Genomic DNA, 18,276 nt, shown 5'->3' with positions numbered 1-18,276 from the left:
CTGCTGCTGCTGCTGCTGCGGCAGCGGTGGACTCCCTCACATGGAGTCAGTTCAGGTCAGCAGACGACGGAGGGACAAATGTATTATTTAAAATCATCCCAAGAGGAGATGAAGGATGGAGGGGAGTTTTTTTGTGTGTGTGAGAGGAAAATGTCAGTTTCTGTGCAGAAACAGACAGATAACCCAGATTCGGCGACAGAATGCGACGCTGCCTCTCTTTTGTGTGAATCTTTTTGCAGAAGTGTCTTATTGCATATTAAACCATTACAGGTGCAACCGAAAATGTGCTAAAAGAGGCTAAAGATGCTCAGGAGGAGGCGTTTCAGTACGCAAGGCGGCATTAAAACGTGCTGCTTTAGGAAGGCGTGCGTGGGCAATATGGACTTAGAGTTTTATCACAATTATTTATTGACAATGATGAGAATCATTGTTGCTAAGGTATTTATTACTTCTCTTTTAGGTGGCTGTGATGCACAGCAATCAGACCTGAGTATTACTCCTGACAATCATTCCCATTTGAAGTACGCTTCTTCAAGACTCCACTTTCTTAAATAAGTGTGATTTATTCCACAAAACTGCACATAGTAACCACATTTAATCATGTTTTTTTTTTTATTTACTTGTGAAATACAGCAGTGGTGCTTCTCATGCTTTAAGTCCTTCAGCCTCAGAACAGTGTCCCCATGCTAGAGCATGGTGGTGGCAGCATCATACTGTGGGGATGCTTTTCTTTAGCAGGACAAATATCTAGAGGTTTTCCTGAACTCTGGCTCTCAGGATCCTTCACGTTTTAGATGTCTTTTCTGAGGAAAGCATGCTGCACTTTTCAGATTTTCACTTGTAAACATTAATAACCTGGAATAACCCGGCTTCCGCGTAAACTAGTTTAACCCTCTCGTGCATGAATTATGATCCTTTATGTCAGGATTTTTTCCCCAATTTTTATTTTTTTGGATTTTCTTAAGGTATAACAAAAAGTGGGAAAACAAATTTTGTAAAAAAAAATAAAATTAAAAATAAAAATAACTAAATAAAAAAATTCTAGAATTTTTTTTCTAGGTGATCAGTTGGATTTTTCTCCAAATGAAAAGTTATTCGGAAAATACATCATTAGTGTTAGTCTTTAGGGGTGACTCGATGTCAGTATTTTTATATTTTCTAAAGTAGAAGTAGGGACTGGATATCATTGAGTTGCTTTTTCGTTTGTCTGCCATATTGGATTTATTGGATATTTTTTTGCACTTAGAATGGACGGCCAGCAGTTGACAGTGTCCACTTCAATGGTCTGTGTGCATTTTCAACATAAAAACCCACAAGAAACGCAAGAAAACGGCTTTTAGACCATGTCCCACCGCAGTGACCGCTATGCATGAAAGGGTTAATCTGCTACTTTTGCTCAAATATCCTCTGGCTTCGCAGCTTCACATCATAAAGTGTGAAGTTTTCAACAAATCCAGAACTGTTTGTGTGGTTACCCAGAACAAAATGTCACCATACATTCCAAGTTTCCCTTCCAGCACATAAAAAAAGGCTCACTTTTATTTGATAATATGTAATTAAATGAATGAAACAATATTAAATCAGTAGCTGTAAAAGTCTGCCTTCCTGCGTGCAGGTTTGAACCTGCAGGCAAATCGCAGGAGCGATGTCTGCGATCGAGTCTGCGAAGCTCTAAAACGTTGAAGGCGCAGCGGCTCTCCGCCCCGTCCGAGATGGAGCAACAGCTTCTTGTGTTTCGTGTCGTTATCCGTGTCGGATCCGGGGGCGATCCGACCTTCTGGGAGAGGCCTTGCTTAGAAGTGGAGACCCCACCTGCTCATCCGATCAGTCCGTATATCACCTCTCTCAACATGACGCCCTAACGTGTGTGTGCGTGTGTGCGTGCGTGCGTGTGTGTGTGTGTGTGTGTGTGTGTGTGTGTGGGGAGTGTCCTAGTGGCAGAACTTGTGGAGCAACACCAACACAGACAAATCATCAGAGATTGCAATCAACAGACAAAGAGCCATGTGAGTGTGCTGGTGGTATGTGAAGGAGAGGGATCACGTTTCCAAAAAAGAAAAAAAAAAGAAAACAGTTCAGGAACATGCCGTGCCATGGCGGCTTTCAATACAGTAGCCGGTTTGTGCAACGCAGAAAACGCCAACTTCACATAGATCGTCTACCGCTTGACTTTTGAAACTGCGAAGAAAATCCATGATGCAGCTTGTTGGAGAGATAAATGGAAATCTTTATTGGCACTCAGGGAGCTGTTGCGTTCTTATTGTTGGTATTTTGGTCAAAGGTCAAGACGCAGCTCGCTCTCACTCGGGAGTTTGTTCTTCCCGTTTCATAACGGATATCGCTTTGGAACGGCGGAGTCGTCTTCTGCAGCGGCGTGCGAGTTATTCGTTTCCAGTGAACTTATTTGTATTTTGTCACACTAAAACCACAAATTGTAATCGTTTGCTTTAACCCAGTTAACATTTGAAAAGTGCGGCGTGCTTTTGTATTGAGCCTCCACTTTGCTGCGGTTTCAGCCTCAGGTTTGTTGGAGGTTTGTTTCCACCAGCTTCGCACGTCCACAGACTGAGATTTACTCAGAATTGTCCAGTCAGGTTGGACGGATCCAGTTTGAACATGTATTCAACTTTATTAACTACAGAGTCGGGCTGCAGCTAATGATTATTCTAATAATTGATTGTTCTATTAATTATTCTGACAGTTAATTGGATTAAAAAATTGACACATTCTGCAGATTTTTATTGAACCACTCAAGTCTTAGGAAAACATTATCACATCATTTGCACACAAATAATTGGATTCATTTTTTTTTTAATACGGAAATAAACTTTTTATTGCCTAAAATGCAACGAGATAACATTAAAAATTGGATAGAAAAATGTTTTTTTATATATATTATTAGTCATTATTATCTTTACAGATTTTGAATTTGAACCAAGTAAAGTTAAAACTATTCCACTCAAAGAGTTTCAGGTGGATAATTTTTACAGATAAAGTTTTTTTGTTGTTGTTGTTTAGTTTTTTGCTTTATACAGAATGTTTTTGTTTTTTTAATAGTTTTGGCTTCATTACTGTGTTGCTCTTTCAGCAAATGGTCTTTTTTGAGTCTGTATACGCCAGTTAGCTGCTAATCGATTACTAAATTAGTTGACGATTACTTATATAATCACGATTAATTGATGAATTCCAGAGATATGCGTTTCCTTCGCGCTGCTGTTTGTGCCAGGAGCTTACAGGCCGTTTGTCCAGCTGGTTGAAGGTCGGCTTGTTAAAGAAAGACTCGCTTCTACAACAACACTCAAATGTGGAGGCAATCATGGGAACGCTGGACGCAGTTTTCCTGCAAATACGCCTCTTTTGCTCCCCCCAGCCCCTCCGACTCGGCTGCTCTGTCTATCCCTCTTCCTGACCCCACACATTCCTGCTCCTCTGTGTGCCGTAACACACCCCTCGGGCTTTCCCGCTGTCATATTTGCAGCTTGATGGCAACTATCTAAAGCCGCTGGTGCTTTCAGTTTTCACCCGATACATCGGCCTAATAAAAGGTAGAGCTGGAATTTGCAATGACCTCACCCCTCACAACGCCACCTCCTTCAGCTCCAGCTAATTCCTACTGATCCACCTACTGGGCCGTATTACATGCAAATGTACGTTGCACATTCGCGCGTTCCTGGTGTGAAAGCTGGCTGCACAGCTGCAGTAGGTGCTGCGGGCCTGATTGACAGCGGCAGAGTTAAAGACGGGACAGAGTGGGTGTGGAAGCGTAGTCAGAGCACATACCATTCGCCTTTCAACACCCAGCAATCTGGTTTCCACTGCAGCTGGCGCGCAGCGATGTATAGAGACGCGCCGTGGACTGTAATGTGACAGGATGTCAAACATGTGCTGTGTTCATCGGCTTCCGCTTCGAGTGTTAAACTGTTGCTAAAAGCCGGCAGGTTTTGCAAATCGCTGCTCCTACACGCGGACACCTGCTCTTTCTGCGGAGGTGTGCGGCCGGCCCCGGTGGCGACTGATGCCGCTTTTGTCCTTTTCCAAACAAGCCGTTCCTGTTGGTTCGGCAAACAATCGGAGGCCCATTGTCGTCCTGTTGGTTCTGTTTAGCTGAGCACTGGGTTTTCATTACCTGCTAAAAATACAGGTTAGCTAAGCACAAGCGTAAAGGATCCAAGCGGTTGCTACCAAACTGTTGCTAGACTGTTTTTGGGTGGGGGGAATAATAAACCAGAAGACAGGATGTGATACTGAGCCTTTTTCTGAATAAAAACGCTTTAGAATCGAGCACGATTGACTTGAGTGCTCAGGAAATTTCCTGCTTTTGCAAAAATCCGGTATTTATTTTTTTTAAACAGTTTTCTCAGTTTATAATGTCAATATTAATTATTTATTTTAAATTTGTTGGATGTTCATAAATAGGACAATCTAAATTAAAATGGCAGCATAAGAGCAACTGGTTTTACATTTTCTGTGTGTGGGGGAGGGGGTGGGGGGAATTCCATCCTTTATCCGCTGTAGATCCTGGCAAGTTTAGGACGGGATCTGTTTTTAAACGTTCTCCCATTTCGAAAAGTGGCTGAGAGAAATTGGCCTCCGTGTTAATCCTTATTCATACCCCAGATTAAAAGTTCCCAGATGATCAACTTTAAAACGGTGAAGCATGAGTTGCCAAAAAGCCTCACTTAGATGACTTTCGGTTTTTGATCTTTATCGGCGCAGAATTCCTGCTCATGATGTAAAGATATTGGGATTTGACGCCTGGATAAGGACAGGAAAATTAAAACGCAGAACGGGGAAATAAATGACTTGTAATTGTTCTGCTGCCGCTCGCCAGGAGACTCTCGTAAAAGAGTTTTTAGTCCTGGTTAAATAAAAAATAAATGCTGATGTCTGTGTCCCATTATCTATTTTCTTCTTTTCTTTCATTTTTTTTTGTGTCCTTTCTTCCTCTCTTGTGTCCCTTTCTTGTTTTTTGTGTTCTTACTTCTTTTCCTTCATGTTTTCCCTCTCTTCCATTCTTCCCATCCTCATATCCTTCCTTTCTTCCTTCTTCTCTTAGTTCGTTACCTCCTTGTCATTTTTCCTTCCCTCTCTCCTTCCATTGTTGCCTCCTAACACTATTGTTTCTGTCCTTCTTGTATCCCACTTCCCTTTCTTGTTACCTTCCTTCCTACCTTTCCTTCTTCCCTTTTCTTGTGCCCTGCTTCCCTTCCTAGCCTCGGTGGGTTTCCAGAATTTGAGCCTTTCATACTTTAGCTTAGACAAAAACACGAGTTATTTTGTATTGCCTTGCCTCAAGCAGACACTTAATGTGGGAAAATTAAACAGTTTGAGCTGAGACGTGACACGAGGAAGAGGATGATGAGTTTTTTATTTGCTGCAGGGATTAGAGAGACTGATCCACCTCTGGCAGTGACTCCAAGCATTGTGAAACCATCAGCTGATGCAGCTGACGCCCTCCACGAAGAAGCAATTCTCAAACACCTGTAACTCGGAGAGACTTTCGGGCGGAGTGTCGTTTCATCGTCATCCTCGGCCGGACCGAGATTCGCGTCCGAGCAGCGACTACGGTGAAGTCAGAGGGTCGCCGTCAGAGGGCAACAAAACACGTCCCCCTGGCCGACAGACTTCCCGGCGTCTCTGGAAGAAATGAAATGAGGCGACACCGGAGCCGTCCCGCGAGTTGCCAGTTCTCTTCCTGCAGCTGTCTTGGTGCTGGATCCCGGCTCAGGTTGCGCCTCTAATCCACTCACAGGAGAGACGAGTTAATGAAGTGAAGCATGCAGAGCTTTGCACAAGGATCTGTGCCTCTTTGACTTTTTTTCACGCTGTGTCATGTTTCAACCGCAAATTGTTTTTATTTTTTTATTTTATTGGGATCCAACGTGACGGACTTTAGCTAGACCATTCTATCATGTGATGAACTTCTAACTCCGTCCTTCACATCAACTCCAACCAGCTTCTCTGTGCCTGGTGATGATGCTGCTACCACCATGTTTCACCATGGGAATGCTACTTTTCACTCTCCTTGAATACATGACGTAAGGGAAACATTATTACGAGATGCATATATTACATACATATTGCGAGATATAACTGCTAAACACAGTGGACCGTCGATGTTTATGGGAATTTAGAAGCAATACCTCAGATCTCCTCTAAAAGTGTTTATGATTGCAGCATACTTTAATAGTTCAAACACCAAATACAGGAAACCTTAATCTTAGCTTTACTGCTAAAACTAACATCAATAGTCTTCCTCATTTCTGTTATTCAGGTTACAGCCAATCAGGGTTGTGGAAAATAAAATGCAGCTCCTGGATTGGCCAGTCAAGGGTGTGTCAAGCAGCATCGTGCCTTCTTATGTCAGCTTCCAAAGCTGCTTTTCTGTAAAAACATTTTTTTGTTGTGCTTTTCAGAACGTCAGGAAGTGAAAGACTTCACAGGAAAATCCCCAAATACTTACCTGCAAATAAGGGAAGCCGCCGTATTGTGGCGATATCGATTACGATTCACCCTTCATTGTTTTCTTTCCTGACTCTGATGAAGACAAGCATCACTGTCACTCTCATGGGAATGGTGTGCATAGGATGATTAGTTGTTTTTTTTATATTATTGTTATTTTTATAAAGATTTATTTTACATCAGCGTACAGGACACGTGGTGTGGTATGTAGTTTTGGTTTCACCAGACCAGAGCGGCTACATCAGAAAGTTGACACTATCCCAGACGTGGTTTGTGGTTTGAAATGACGTTGTGCTTTGTGTCGGCCTATCGTGTAAAATCCCAATAAATTGAAGTTGTGGTTGTAATGTGAAAAAACAATCTGAGAAAGTTTAGGCGGTATTAATACACTTGGAAAGCTTTGTAATGACAGCTCCGGATGGTTTCAGAAGCGAAGTCGCTCACTTGGAAAACTTGCTGATTGGAGAGATTTTATTTCATCCCTAATCCTGCGATGATTCTGAAATCCTTCGCGGTGGATCACAGGTCATGGACGGCTTACTCCTGGACTTTGAGGGAGTCTGTGTTTTTCACAAACAGGTCTCAGATTGCAGGTTAGAACCACACAATTTTCCGCCTGAATGGGAAGCACAAATCATCTCGGAGGTGAATTGCATCGTTTTCCATGCGAGGTTCGTAGAACTCGCCTCCGTTCCCTCGCAGCGATTCCCCTCATCGCTGGTGCTTACCTCCGTTTCCGATGATGGAGTGCGGTACCTCCGGTCTGCTCCTGTTTCTTTTCAGGCGAAATATAATTTTAGCCGACTGCAGTGGCCAGCGGACACAGTGACTCATTTCATGTTGCCCCGCGTCATGTGGGGAGCTGCAGCGGCAGGAAAATGACAGACTGACACGCTAGATTTACGACCAGAGAACTGGGTGGCTTTCAATTTTTAAAGCAGCCGTTCATCGGGACGTCTCTCACACAGACACACACACACACACACACACGCACACACAGAGACTTCCCTGATTATACACACACATACACACAGTCACCAGCGGAGCCAGAGAGCAGTAAAAGTGGCGAGACGAGGACTGCGGAGGCAGATAGTCTTGTCAAACGTCTTGATTTAAACAGTCTGGCTGCAGGAATAAGAGGAAGAGAAGCACGCGGCCATTGTGATATTGATTTGCCCACAGATGGTGAAACGATTCGAGGAAATGAAGGAGATCGATGTGCGAAGCGCCAGGGGAGAAAATAAGAAGCCGATATCTGATTAGTGGGGCCGGGGGAGGAAACGTTTAATTGTAGCATGCGAGGCAGTCAGCAGCTTTAATTTTTTCATCCATTTGTATAAAGTCTTTATTGGGGAAAAGTCAATATTACGCAGCGACGTGAACAATAAACTACCCTCTTACAGATTTCTTCCATTTTTCTTGTCACACTTGTAAGTTTCGAAAAAATATATATCAAAGATAACCTGAGTCAATACAGCAAACAGTTTTCAACCTATTTTATTAAAAGTTGGAAAAATATCTGAAACGAACCACTTTTTTTTATTTGCCTAATAAAAAAAAACCCCGTGCAGAATCAAGAAATAATTGAAACAGAAGCTGTCTGACAGCATGAAGAATGGCAAAAGACCTCAAAAAGCAGCACTTCATATCAAGATCTAGAGATATTCAAGAAGGAAAGGCTTAAAAAACTGTTGGGACTCTGTTGAGATCTTTTATCCACACATGGAGAAAACATGGCATAGTTGTGATTCTTCCCAGGATTGGCCAAAATTACTCCAACATAGACTTTCAGAAGATCACAGAAAAAAAAAACCATCTGAAGCAAAAATGCAAAGTGCATGACTCCTAACCAAGAGGAACATATTTCCAGATGGCATCTTGACGATCCCCAAGATTTTTGTGGAAAATATTCGGTGGACTAAAAAGACAAAAGTGTAACTTGTTACAGCCGGTGTAAAACTATCACCACCATGTTTGCCGATCATCACACATGGTGGCGGTAGTGTGGTGGTCTGGGACTGATTTAAAAAAAAAAAGGCTCCAAAAAAGGTTTTTTAGGGTGGCCTAGTCAAAGTTTGCTCATAAATCTGATTTAGGTGCTTTGGTATAACCTTAAACAGGTCATTGGTGTTTGAAAACCATCTAAAACAGTTCATAAAAAAAGAGTGAAGCAAAATGCCTCCGCAGTGATATAATTATCACAAACACTTGATGACGGCTGTTGGAGCCAAGGTTGACACAGGCAGTGTTTAGGTTTGAGGCAATCACTTTTTTTCTCTTGTTTCTTTTTTTTTCTTTTGCGCACAATTGAACTTGGAGAGCTTTTACTCTGGTTGCTTTCATCTGACTTTAAGATCTCCGCAAACCCATTTAAGCTACCTAAAAAGCAACAACTCCATAAGGGGGTAAATACTTTTTCAAGGCCCTGGAGCGTCTCCCTCTTCGTGGCTTTATGCCGTCTCTTTCTTCGGGGTCCTCCAGTCTCATGGCTTGTTGTTGTTTCTGCTGGAGAGAGGGAGGCGATGTGCTCCGCTTCAGTCCGCCGGGGACCGGCAGGCCGGCTGGTGGCCACCGCCTGTGCCAAGGGTAGGAGGGGGGGCTAAATATAGCACACTGCATGAAACTTGGGAGAGAAGGAGGGGTATAAATATAGAGTATCCTGGTGCAATTAGAGAGCTGAGCGCTGCTGGGAAATTTTAGGGAACTCTCTGTGAGCTGGGTCTCTTCAGTAACTTTATGATGTTGTTTAGATTGGCCAAAACAGACGGAGTTCCTCCACCGTGAGTCACTGCGTTTTGCAGAAAGTAGCCCGGTTTAGCCGTTTTTATATTGCTTTTTAACCCCGTTTGCAAAGCAAACTGCACAAGCAGCCACTCATTTACTCCAAAATGGGACATTTTAAAACCGTAGACGCTCACAGCAGCAATTACACTCAAAGACACGTCAATTTGAACATCAACGTGATCTTTAGGAGCTTGTCGCTCTTTTGTAAAAACCTGTCAGACGGTACGATAACAGTTATAAGGCATTTTGTAAGGAAAACAATGACGGCATCAAATTAGGGAGCGGATCTGTCAGACGGGACAAAGACGGGACTCGTACAGTCAGAATCTCATTTGGGATCCAGAAGGGAGGAGAGCCTTGAGCGAAAATACTGCAAGTAATGAAAAACGTTTGAGCAAAAAATGTAAACAATTGTACGTCCAAGACTCCTTAAAGGCAATTGTTGCTATTACTGCTGCTGTGATAATCACACGATGCTTGTTGGGAGGATGAGACACTACTGCTTGTTTCACAGACGGACATGTAAACGCTTACAGTGTTTTTGTTTTTCCATGTGTCTGCTTCACATCAACCTTAAAATCCAGGACGCACCAATCAACTTTCTATTTAGTTATTAGCAGGTTATATGCTAAACAGATTGACCAAAGAGGCTTTTCTGTCTATTCTGTGTTGAGTAAAACTCTGATTAGTGGTAGGGACACATGCTTTGAAGCATGAATGGGGATAAACTTGTAATTTCTCCGTTTTCTTGCAACTCATATTTGTTTGTTTTAGTCTAGATTTATTGTGTGACATCATTCCCATTTTGGCCAAATATTCTTAAACAGATTAGCTTGAAAGAGGGGATCAGACCTCAAGGCAACGTGTCGGTAACTTTCATTAAGTGAACAAAAACTTCGGGATTTTAAGTAGGAAAAAAATCCATTCAAAGCACACGTGCCATTCTTACTTAAGTTATTTGTAATTTCTCATGGCATGCTATGCAGTCGCTTTGTCTTCAATAATGAAGATTCCCTCACCTCGACATGCTGGATGCTTAAAGTGACTTAAATGCCAGGGAGGTTGATAACAACCAGACTATTTACGAGCTCTCGTATGTTGCGTACATAGCATTAAACTTTCAGCCCAACATGGTTAAGAAAAACAATCAGTGCGTAATTTAAATTTTACACCATTCATCGTCATTCATGTGCAATTGGACGTTTTGCAAATTGTGCCTCATTTCTTCTCAGTTTGACTCGTATGAAAAGCATTTTTAGACTCTCTCCATTTCACTGTGCTTCATGGAAGCCCTGAATGCATTTTCAAGTTCCAACATTGCTGTTTTTAGTCCAAAAGTACAAGTTGCAAGCCTGCTGGCACATACAGAGTATTATTTGCAAAAATATTTTAGCGCTTTGAAGATCTGGCCAGGACATCCTCAGATGGCTTATTGTGTGTGAGACTGACAGATGGCTTCCTGACACCATGTGATTGTTTTTGTAGCCTCTGAACCGGGACTTTAATCCCATCAACGCTGCTGGGGATGACTATTTAAACTTTCGATTCTTGCTGCGGATGACATTTTTTTGCGCATACCTGTGTGTGTGCGCTTCTATGTCTTCTATGCACCGCAGTCACGCAATCACACGGCCTGAAAAACGCAGCGTCCGATCCGAATGTCTGTTCCCTGCTGGCCTAAAGTCAAAAGCTCACATTTGTGTGACCGCCTGTAGCAGTAGGTGTCCTCGATGTCTTCGTATCTTGCTGTCCCCCTTTATCTCTCTCCCTGTCTGAATCTCTTCTTTTTCTGCCTGTTTGACCGTCCTGTAAACTTCAGTCTTTCTTTCTGGGTCACTGAGTTCCAGAACCCGTAAGCAGACACTTGTATCAAACGTCACCCATCGTAATAAACCTGATAAATTGTATCTTCTGAATGTCCGTTTTATTGTTTGTTCCACATCTTACCCGATTGTGTTTCTTTTTCTTCCTCTGCAGAGTGCTGATGTCAGCGATTCATCCTCAGAGAGACAATCTGGTATCACTCAAAGCGCTTCGATGCTCCACCTTTCCCTCCTGTGACAGCCAATCAGACGGACAGAGCTGCTGGATTGGACGCAACCCTGAAGCACTTTGACATAAACTGATGGAAAATTTCTTTTATTTTTTTTTCCTTTTCGCTTTCATCCGGTTGGTTGAGCAAACCTACAGGGATGTGTGCCAAATGATATTCTTAAAGAGTAATTCGCTGCTCTCATTTCATGAAGTGAAAGCCAATCAGAGGACGGTACAGAATGGAGAATAAAGTGGGTTTTTTTGTGTGTGTGTGGTTTTTTTTGTTTTGTTTTGTTTTGAACCTGTAATGACAAAAGAGTACACATTTGGCTGAGTGGTATGTTTAAAAAAAAAGGAAATATGTAAAGTCACATAGCTGCTCAAAAAGTGCCTCATTTTCATATTGTAGCCATTCTAAAAGCTAAAGCTTTGAGTTTTGTTGTTTCATTCTTGACTTGATGTAATTACAGCTGATGGTGCTGATAGAGATCAGTAGCTTTTTTTTTTTTTTTTTTTTTACCACCGATGCGTTCATGTCATATAGGATCAGTGCAAGAGATTGGAGTTTGAGCGCTAACAACAGATTTTTATACACAAAGTAAAGTTTCTCTAATCAGAAACAGTCATGTTTTTAGCAAATATGCCATCTAAAATTCCAGACAGAGAGCATTACATCTGCTCTGGTTTTAGTACAGCAGGATCTTTGTTATGCCCTTTCCCTAAAAAAAAAAGAAAAAAAAGAGATATGTATATTCAACTTTTTAAGCTGATAGTGAGTTGAAAAACTAATATGATCTGCACATTTCCTAATTTTATTGAAATTAAATTTCCAAAGTAGCTAAATGTTATTTACCTTTAAGTACATATCACCAGTGATATCTCATTAGTAATACTTAAAAAGACTCAGGGCTGTATTTTCATTTAATATATATTATGTTTTTTACTGAGGTGCTAATTATTTTAATTAACAAAGTCTTTGGGTACTTCTACCACTGCCATTGTTGATGTTTATTGGAAGAAAGGATGTAATGAAAGAAAATAAGACATTCATCGAATAAACCCCTTTAATGCAGAAAATCATTGGTTTCCAATATCGGCACATTTCCAACCTTTCTTTTATGTAACTGATGTGAAAATCAGATTTGTAATTCCAAAGAGTCACTTGTTTATGAGCGGTGAAAAAAGAACTATCTGTAATGCACAGATTTTTTTTTAAAGTATATTTTCGTAATTAATTGCATGCCATAAACATTTTAATTGGGCATTTCTAAGTAAAATTTTAGCATATATGCTTAAGACGGAAATCAAAGTTATCGCTTAAGAGAATGTAAGAAAATTAAACAATCTAATCATTTATTTAAATTACATTAACCACCTTTAATTAACAAACTCAGGTCTTTGTTAGATTTTTTTTTCTTCTACTGAGATATTATTCGTTTTAATAAAGAAGAAATTCTGGAATGCGGCGTTAATGCACGTCAAAGGACGATTTGTATTTTCTATTTATTTTTTTAAGTGATCAGTCAATGCCAATGTTTGGCACTCTTGGCTTGCCATACTTTATTACAGATTGGACCAGCACTGAAGTTCACCAAGGTGACACAAATAACTGATATTTAGCCATTCGATCTGAAGTTATAATGCCCGAAAATGAGGAGTGACCGGACCTTGTTAGGGTGAGTTCAGACGTGTATTTTTAACACATGCCGATGTGCGTTGCCCATTTGTCTGTGGGCGTCTAAAACTAAACTTTTCTAAGTTTCTTTGTAGTTTTATAGCAACTTTGTCAGAATTTATCAACTATTACTTCGTTTAGCTGTGTCTGCATGAGAAGTTCTCAACAAAATAAAAAAAAGTTGCTACAACAATAACTCCAATATGACATGAACGCAAATATATGTAAACGGTACTAGCAACGTGCTAGCCTTCTTTCCGACTGTGAGAAATATTAGCAAAGCTGCCATTAGCTCTCTGCTAATCCATGTGTTGCATTTTGATGCTTATATTTTTTCCTCCTGACTTCTTCTCTCTTTTTTTAAAAACTGTTTACTTTCATATTTGCTGTTCGGTGAGCCATAAATAAAAGTGTTCAAATCCACAGGCTTGAAAGAAAATGGCAATTGTAGCAGGGAATAGTGCAGCTTGCTCGCTAGTTTAAAGCCAGCTGGCTCAAATTAGCATATTAGCCTGGACATAAATTCACTGTCCTGCTGACCACAACCGGGGTTAGACCCCCTATAGAGCTACGCAATCCCATTAGTGCTATTAGCTTTAGACAGTCGCTTAATCCCGTTCGTCTCAGGATGCTAAATAACAAACAGTACACAGAGCCGAGGACAGTGTCCCTATCAATAGCCATGATTATGCTAGCGTTGTATGGTCAGCAAATATTGATTTTAGCGTCTGTAAATGGGCTAGGAATCATTTTTGCTTTTGCATAAATCTGACAGCCAATTTGTTCTCAGTTGTTAATGTTAATTAGGACGTTTCATTTGTCTTTTCAAACTGATCAAAGTGAAAGTGCTTTAGCCTCTTATAACGACTCCTTTTTCTCCCTTTCCTTTCCTCTTCGCTTGCCTCTTTGCTTTAATCTTCGCTATGCATACGCGCTGAAGTGCCTGTCCTATTTCCTAATCTGCCCTTCTCTTTCTCTCTGCCCCATTTTAGCACATAGCGCTAATACATTTGTCATAGCAGAATATAACATGTCTATTTTTGTGTCCATTTCTCGGCTGTACAGTTGAAGAGTAACTTGCTTCAGTTTGTTCTGTGTAAAATTCGTCTTGTCAGCGGTCGTGGTCTTGATCCCGGGATCCGAGGACTTGATCATCACGTTGTCAGCTGTGCCAAAACACAGCAGCAGCAAAACTGTGCTGCTCCTGTCTCCGACACCACCTCAAGAATCAACCTTCAGTTCTCAGTTTGGAACACTTTGCTTTGTTTTACTATTGAAATGTACATTTTGATTTGTTTTTGCATTCTGTCGCTGTTTGGCGGGAGGCTGCTCTCGCATATCTCTGTCCACAAGTCGGCTCATGAGGCTCTCTCTGAGATAAAGGTCACTGTGGGAGACTTGTGTACGCTTTAACCTTGAATTTGCCTGAGACTTTGACTGGAGGCTTGTAAAAAAAAAAAAAAAAGGAAAAAAATGCATGGAGAGAAAGAAAAGGCCACCGTGGAGATATACAACTTATGTCAGAATACATATGTCTGTTTAGCATAAAGAAATATACACCGCCTTTCTTAATAATTCATATCTATTGAAGTTTTTCATATTTTTTGCTGTTATAACCTCAAACTTGAGTGTGTTTTACTGGAAGTTTTTATGTAGCACACCATCACAAAATAGTGCATAACTGTGAACTGAAAGACAAAATAGTTTTCAGGATTTCTTACAAATGAAATTGAGAGAAGTGCAGCGTGGGGTTTCTTTCTCAGCATGGTAGGGAAACACTTGGAAACTCTACATCTTTTGAAGTATGGATCTGCCAGCTTTGTAGGATGGATGGAGAACATCAGTTTTCAAGTGTTTTTATTGGATTTCGGTCTGGACCACTTTGATACGTAGATACACTTTGATTTAAACCGTCTCTGTTGTTGCTCTGGCAACAGTATTTATGGTTTTCCTGCTTGAAGGGGAATCTCCGTCTCAAAGGTTTTTCTACATCTGGTGGATTTCTCTGCATTTTGCTCCATCACCTTTAAATCAACACAGATCAGATTCACTGTCCCTGCTGAAGAAAAGCATTCCCACAGTATGATGCTGCCACCGCCATGTTCCACAGTGGTCTGCTCAGGAATTGCAGTGTTAGTTTTCCACCACACTGAGATTAAATTGCACACGCTGCATTTCCTTACTTATTAAGGACTTACGAAGGCAAATGGCTGCACTGGATTTAATTTGGGGACATTGAGGGATGAATGTGTGTAAATGCACAGTACATTAGTTATTTGGGTGCTACTTTATGGCGGTCTGTCACGCCGAATCCCAAGTAAAACACATTTTAGTTTGTGGTTGTAACATGAAATGTATAAAAACAAACTGAATGGGTTTTAATACTGTTTCAAATCACCGTATCTCATGCGTTTGCCCGCCTACAAGTCCACAAACTTTTCAGACTCTACAGCGCAACAACGCGGCTTTATTATGAGCTGATTGGGATCTGTGGGTGGATTTGCTCCGAATAATTCAGGAAAGAAAAACGGTTTGATCTCGACGGCAGATCCGACGCATCATTCCAGCAAAACCTACGGGCAAACAAATGAGTCGAAACTGTCATGTACTTTGGAGATGTTCTCATATGGTAACGCCGTCGTTTTCAGCCAAATGCTTCAGTGTACGTTCAGCCTAGAGAAAAAGTCAGCAGACTTTCTCTCCAACCGGACGATTAGGCTTAGCAACGCTGCCCTTCAGAGAGCCATTCATGGCCTTAGCTGTTCAAACTTGGTCAAACTCCCTGCATTTCCTTGCAGCTGATCTTGGCAAAGTGTTCAAAGGCCACCAGGTTCGTGGTGGAGCTCTGGCGGAGGAAGGCGTGTAGGTGGGCAGTTTAAGTGGCTGTATGATCTCACTCATTGCATTGTTAGCGTGTTTTTTTTTTTTTAGAAATTCTGATGTGCAGAAAAAAATGGTGCTGCTGCTTGGACTGAATTGTTTTATCTGCTCCTGCTGCGCCCCCCGAGGGATGGTACTGAATGGAAATATTGTAAAATTTAGTGTTGATGTAGAGCGTTCTACTTCTGTTGCTTGACGGAAAAAAAACTGACCTAAAAGAGAAAAAAAAAAAAACTCATTCAACAAAAGTTGTTGTGGTTATTTATTTTCCTCTTTAAAATTTGTGGCTTGCAGTTGCTTATTGTGCAGAATATCACACCTTTTCAGTTCTAATTAGGGATGCAAGTCATCGATTGAGTTAATGTGAGGTTGATTGAGCTTATCAGTCGACCAGTGATTAATTGATAGGTGGCTATTTTCTTAAAAATCAGAGTTTTCTCTAGAATCTAGAAGACTAACCGTGTTTTCTTTAACATAAAGGGCTAACGTTTTCATAATGTTGGATTTTAAAAAGATGATTAAATATTAAAATTTTGTCATGTATTAAATAAAAGATTGTGGTTTTGTTACGTTGTTAAACTTAGACATATTAATAAAACCTAACAAAACAGGAACTAATTAAGTTGCTGAATAGGAAAATAAAGAGAATAAAGTGTAATTTAGTTTTGGTTAAACACTTAATTCCATGTGAACAGAGAAATGTTCACACTGGACTGTACGTGGAAATGTTAAAACGTCACTTCATGAAGAGATTTAACTCACAGCAGTCCTCAAAATCAACCGTGCTTATTGACATCATGGTTTTTCCATCATGTTACAATACAATCAATATTTCAAACTAGAACCACATAAAGTGCATTTTGCATCACACAACAGACTTTGTTTGGTCTGTTTCTCTTTCCCGTTCTGGTATCACCCCACCATCATTGTTTCTGTATCAACTGACTCTACTTAATGATGTCGGTGCTCTAGTTGATGACAGTCAAACTACAACACTAAAAGAAGGTTTGAGTTAATCAAGTGGAACAAATTTTAATCTAATAAACCCTTAAATGACCATTATTTAGCATCCCTAAGTAACAATGGGTCAGTGCTGTGGAAAACTATTCCTTTGCCTGATCTGTTTTTTGAAGAAAAATGTTTTTGTTTTTTTTAAACAGTCATTAACATCTTTCTGGAACGGGTCAATTTCTAAAGCTTTGGGAAAATATCAGTAATTATTCACAAAAGGAGAAAACATGAAGCCAACGTAAGAGAGGAGAGGCCTAAGATTAATCCAAGAGTTCATGGAAGAACCAAGATTAACCTATAATGCACTGAATGTCTCACTTGCATCAGGTCAAGTCATACTTCAGCAACAAGAAAGAAACGGAGCAAACAAGACATTCATGAGAGTCCCAAGGCTAAGACCACTGCTGATTAAGAAAAAAAAAGCTCCAGCTCACATTTACCAAATAACATCCCAATTATCCCAAAATAAAAAAAAAACAACCAAAACTAAAACATTATTTCGACTTGTGAGACGAAAGAAGAGCGTTCTGGTAGAAGTGTGTCCCTCTACCTGTGGACATTCATCTTCAGAAATGTGTAAAATGTATAGTATTTCTTTTAAAAAAGACCAGTACACCAACTGGAGCTGCACAGTATATCAAATCACAGCTCTCACAGCACCAACGTTGGCAACATCGCATTTACAACTCACTGGTTGGATACATAATTTAGTAGGATATCATATTTCAATGGCAGTGTTCTCAGATTCTGCATGCCAGTAACGTGCTGGGCTAATTGAATTAACTCCAACTGTCCTGGGCGCCCATATGGTTGTAATTTTTGACTGAGATGCTAATGTACCGAGATGCTAATGATGCTCGTACATAAAAATGATAATGAATGGTTGTTTTGCTGCTTTAAGACTCAGACTGATGAATCTCAAGCAGTTCATCTGGAACTACTTCAGATCATGGCATAAGTTGCTGTTTGAGGACTTTTAACCTGCTTCATGTTGTCACACAGGTTCTGTTTTAAAGATTTCTTCATTTCAGGAGTCAAGGCTGTGAAATTGAACTCAGTTGCCTAAAAGTTGTGGTAAATCGCTGTAATTTCATTACTTAACCAGCGGAGTAGCTGCCTTTTTGTAACCAGGTTGGGTTGGATAGTTTCTGTAGTTACTCAGATTGTCTTAAATAAAATTCTGAAACTAAACTGAAGTAACGTGTAAGGAGGAAAACACTTCTTTTTTTATTATTATACAGCTGTCAGGTCAGACTGGCTGCTAATTTGAGGCCTATAAATGTGAATTACTGTTAAAAACTAACAGAACAACAGCGGACTGGAGGGGAGAGGATGAGGAGCAGACAGCTCCTCATGCGACGGGAAGTGTGAACATCTGCACGAAGTGGCACAGCCACAGAGGGACGCTTATATCCCACCACCACAGCACA

The 18,276-nt window shown here is 40.7% G+C and overlaps 1 protein-coding gene across 1 annotated transcript in view; it reads left to right on the top strand.

Annotated features, from left to right (window-relative positions):
• LOC103480483 (insulin receptor substrate 1-B) overlaps positions 1–17,247 on the top strand; it is a 57,013-nt gene extending 39,766 nt beyond the window's left edge. The window contains exon 4 of the mRNA XM_008435440.2: positions 11,224–17,247. Coding sequence (XP_008433662.1) covers positions 11,224–11,231 — 8 coding nt within the window. The 3' untranslated portion in view covers positions 11,232–17,247. The remainder of the gene's footprint in view (positions 1–11,223) is intronic.
• Positions 17,248–18,276: the final 1,029 nt, after the last annotated feature.

This window comes from Poecilia reticulata, linkage group LG18 (assembly GCF_000633615.1).
Source record: "Poecilia reticulata strain Guanapo linkage group LG18, Guppy_female_1.0+MT, whole genome shotgun sequence".
Lineage (NCBI taxonomy): Eukaryota > Metazoa > Chordata > Actinopteri > Cyprinodontiformes > Poeciliidae > Poecilia > Poecilia reticulata.
The sequence above is the reverse complement of the archived record's forward strand: the minus strand, read 5'-3'. Positions and strand labels throughout refer to the sequence as shown.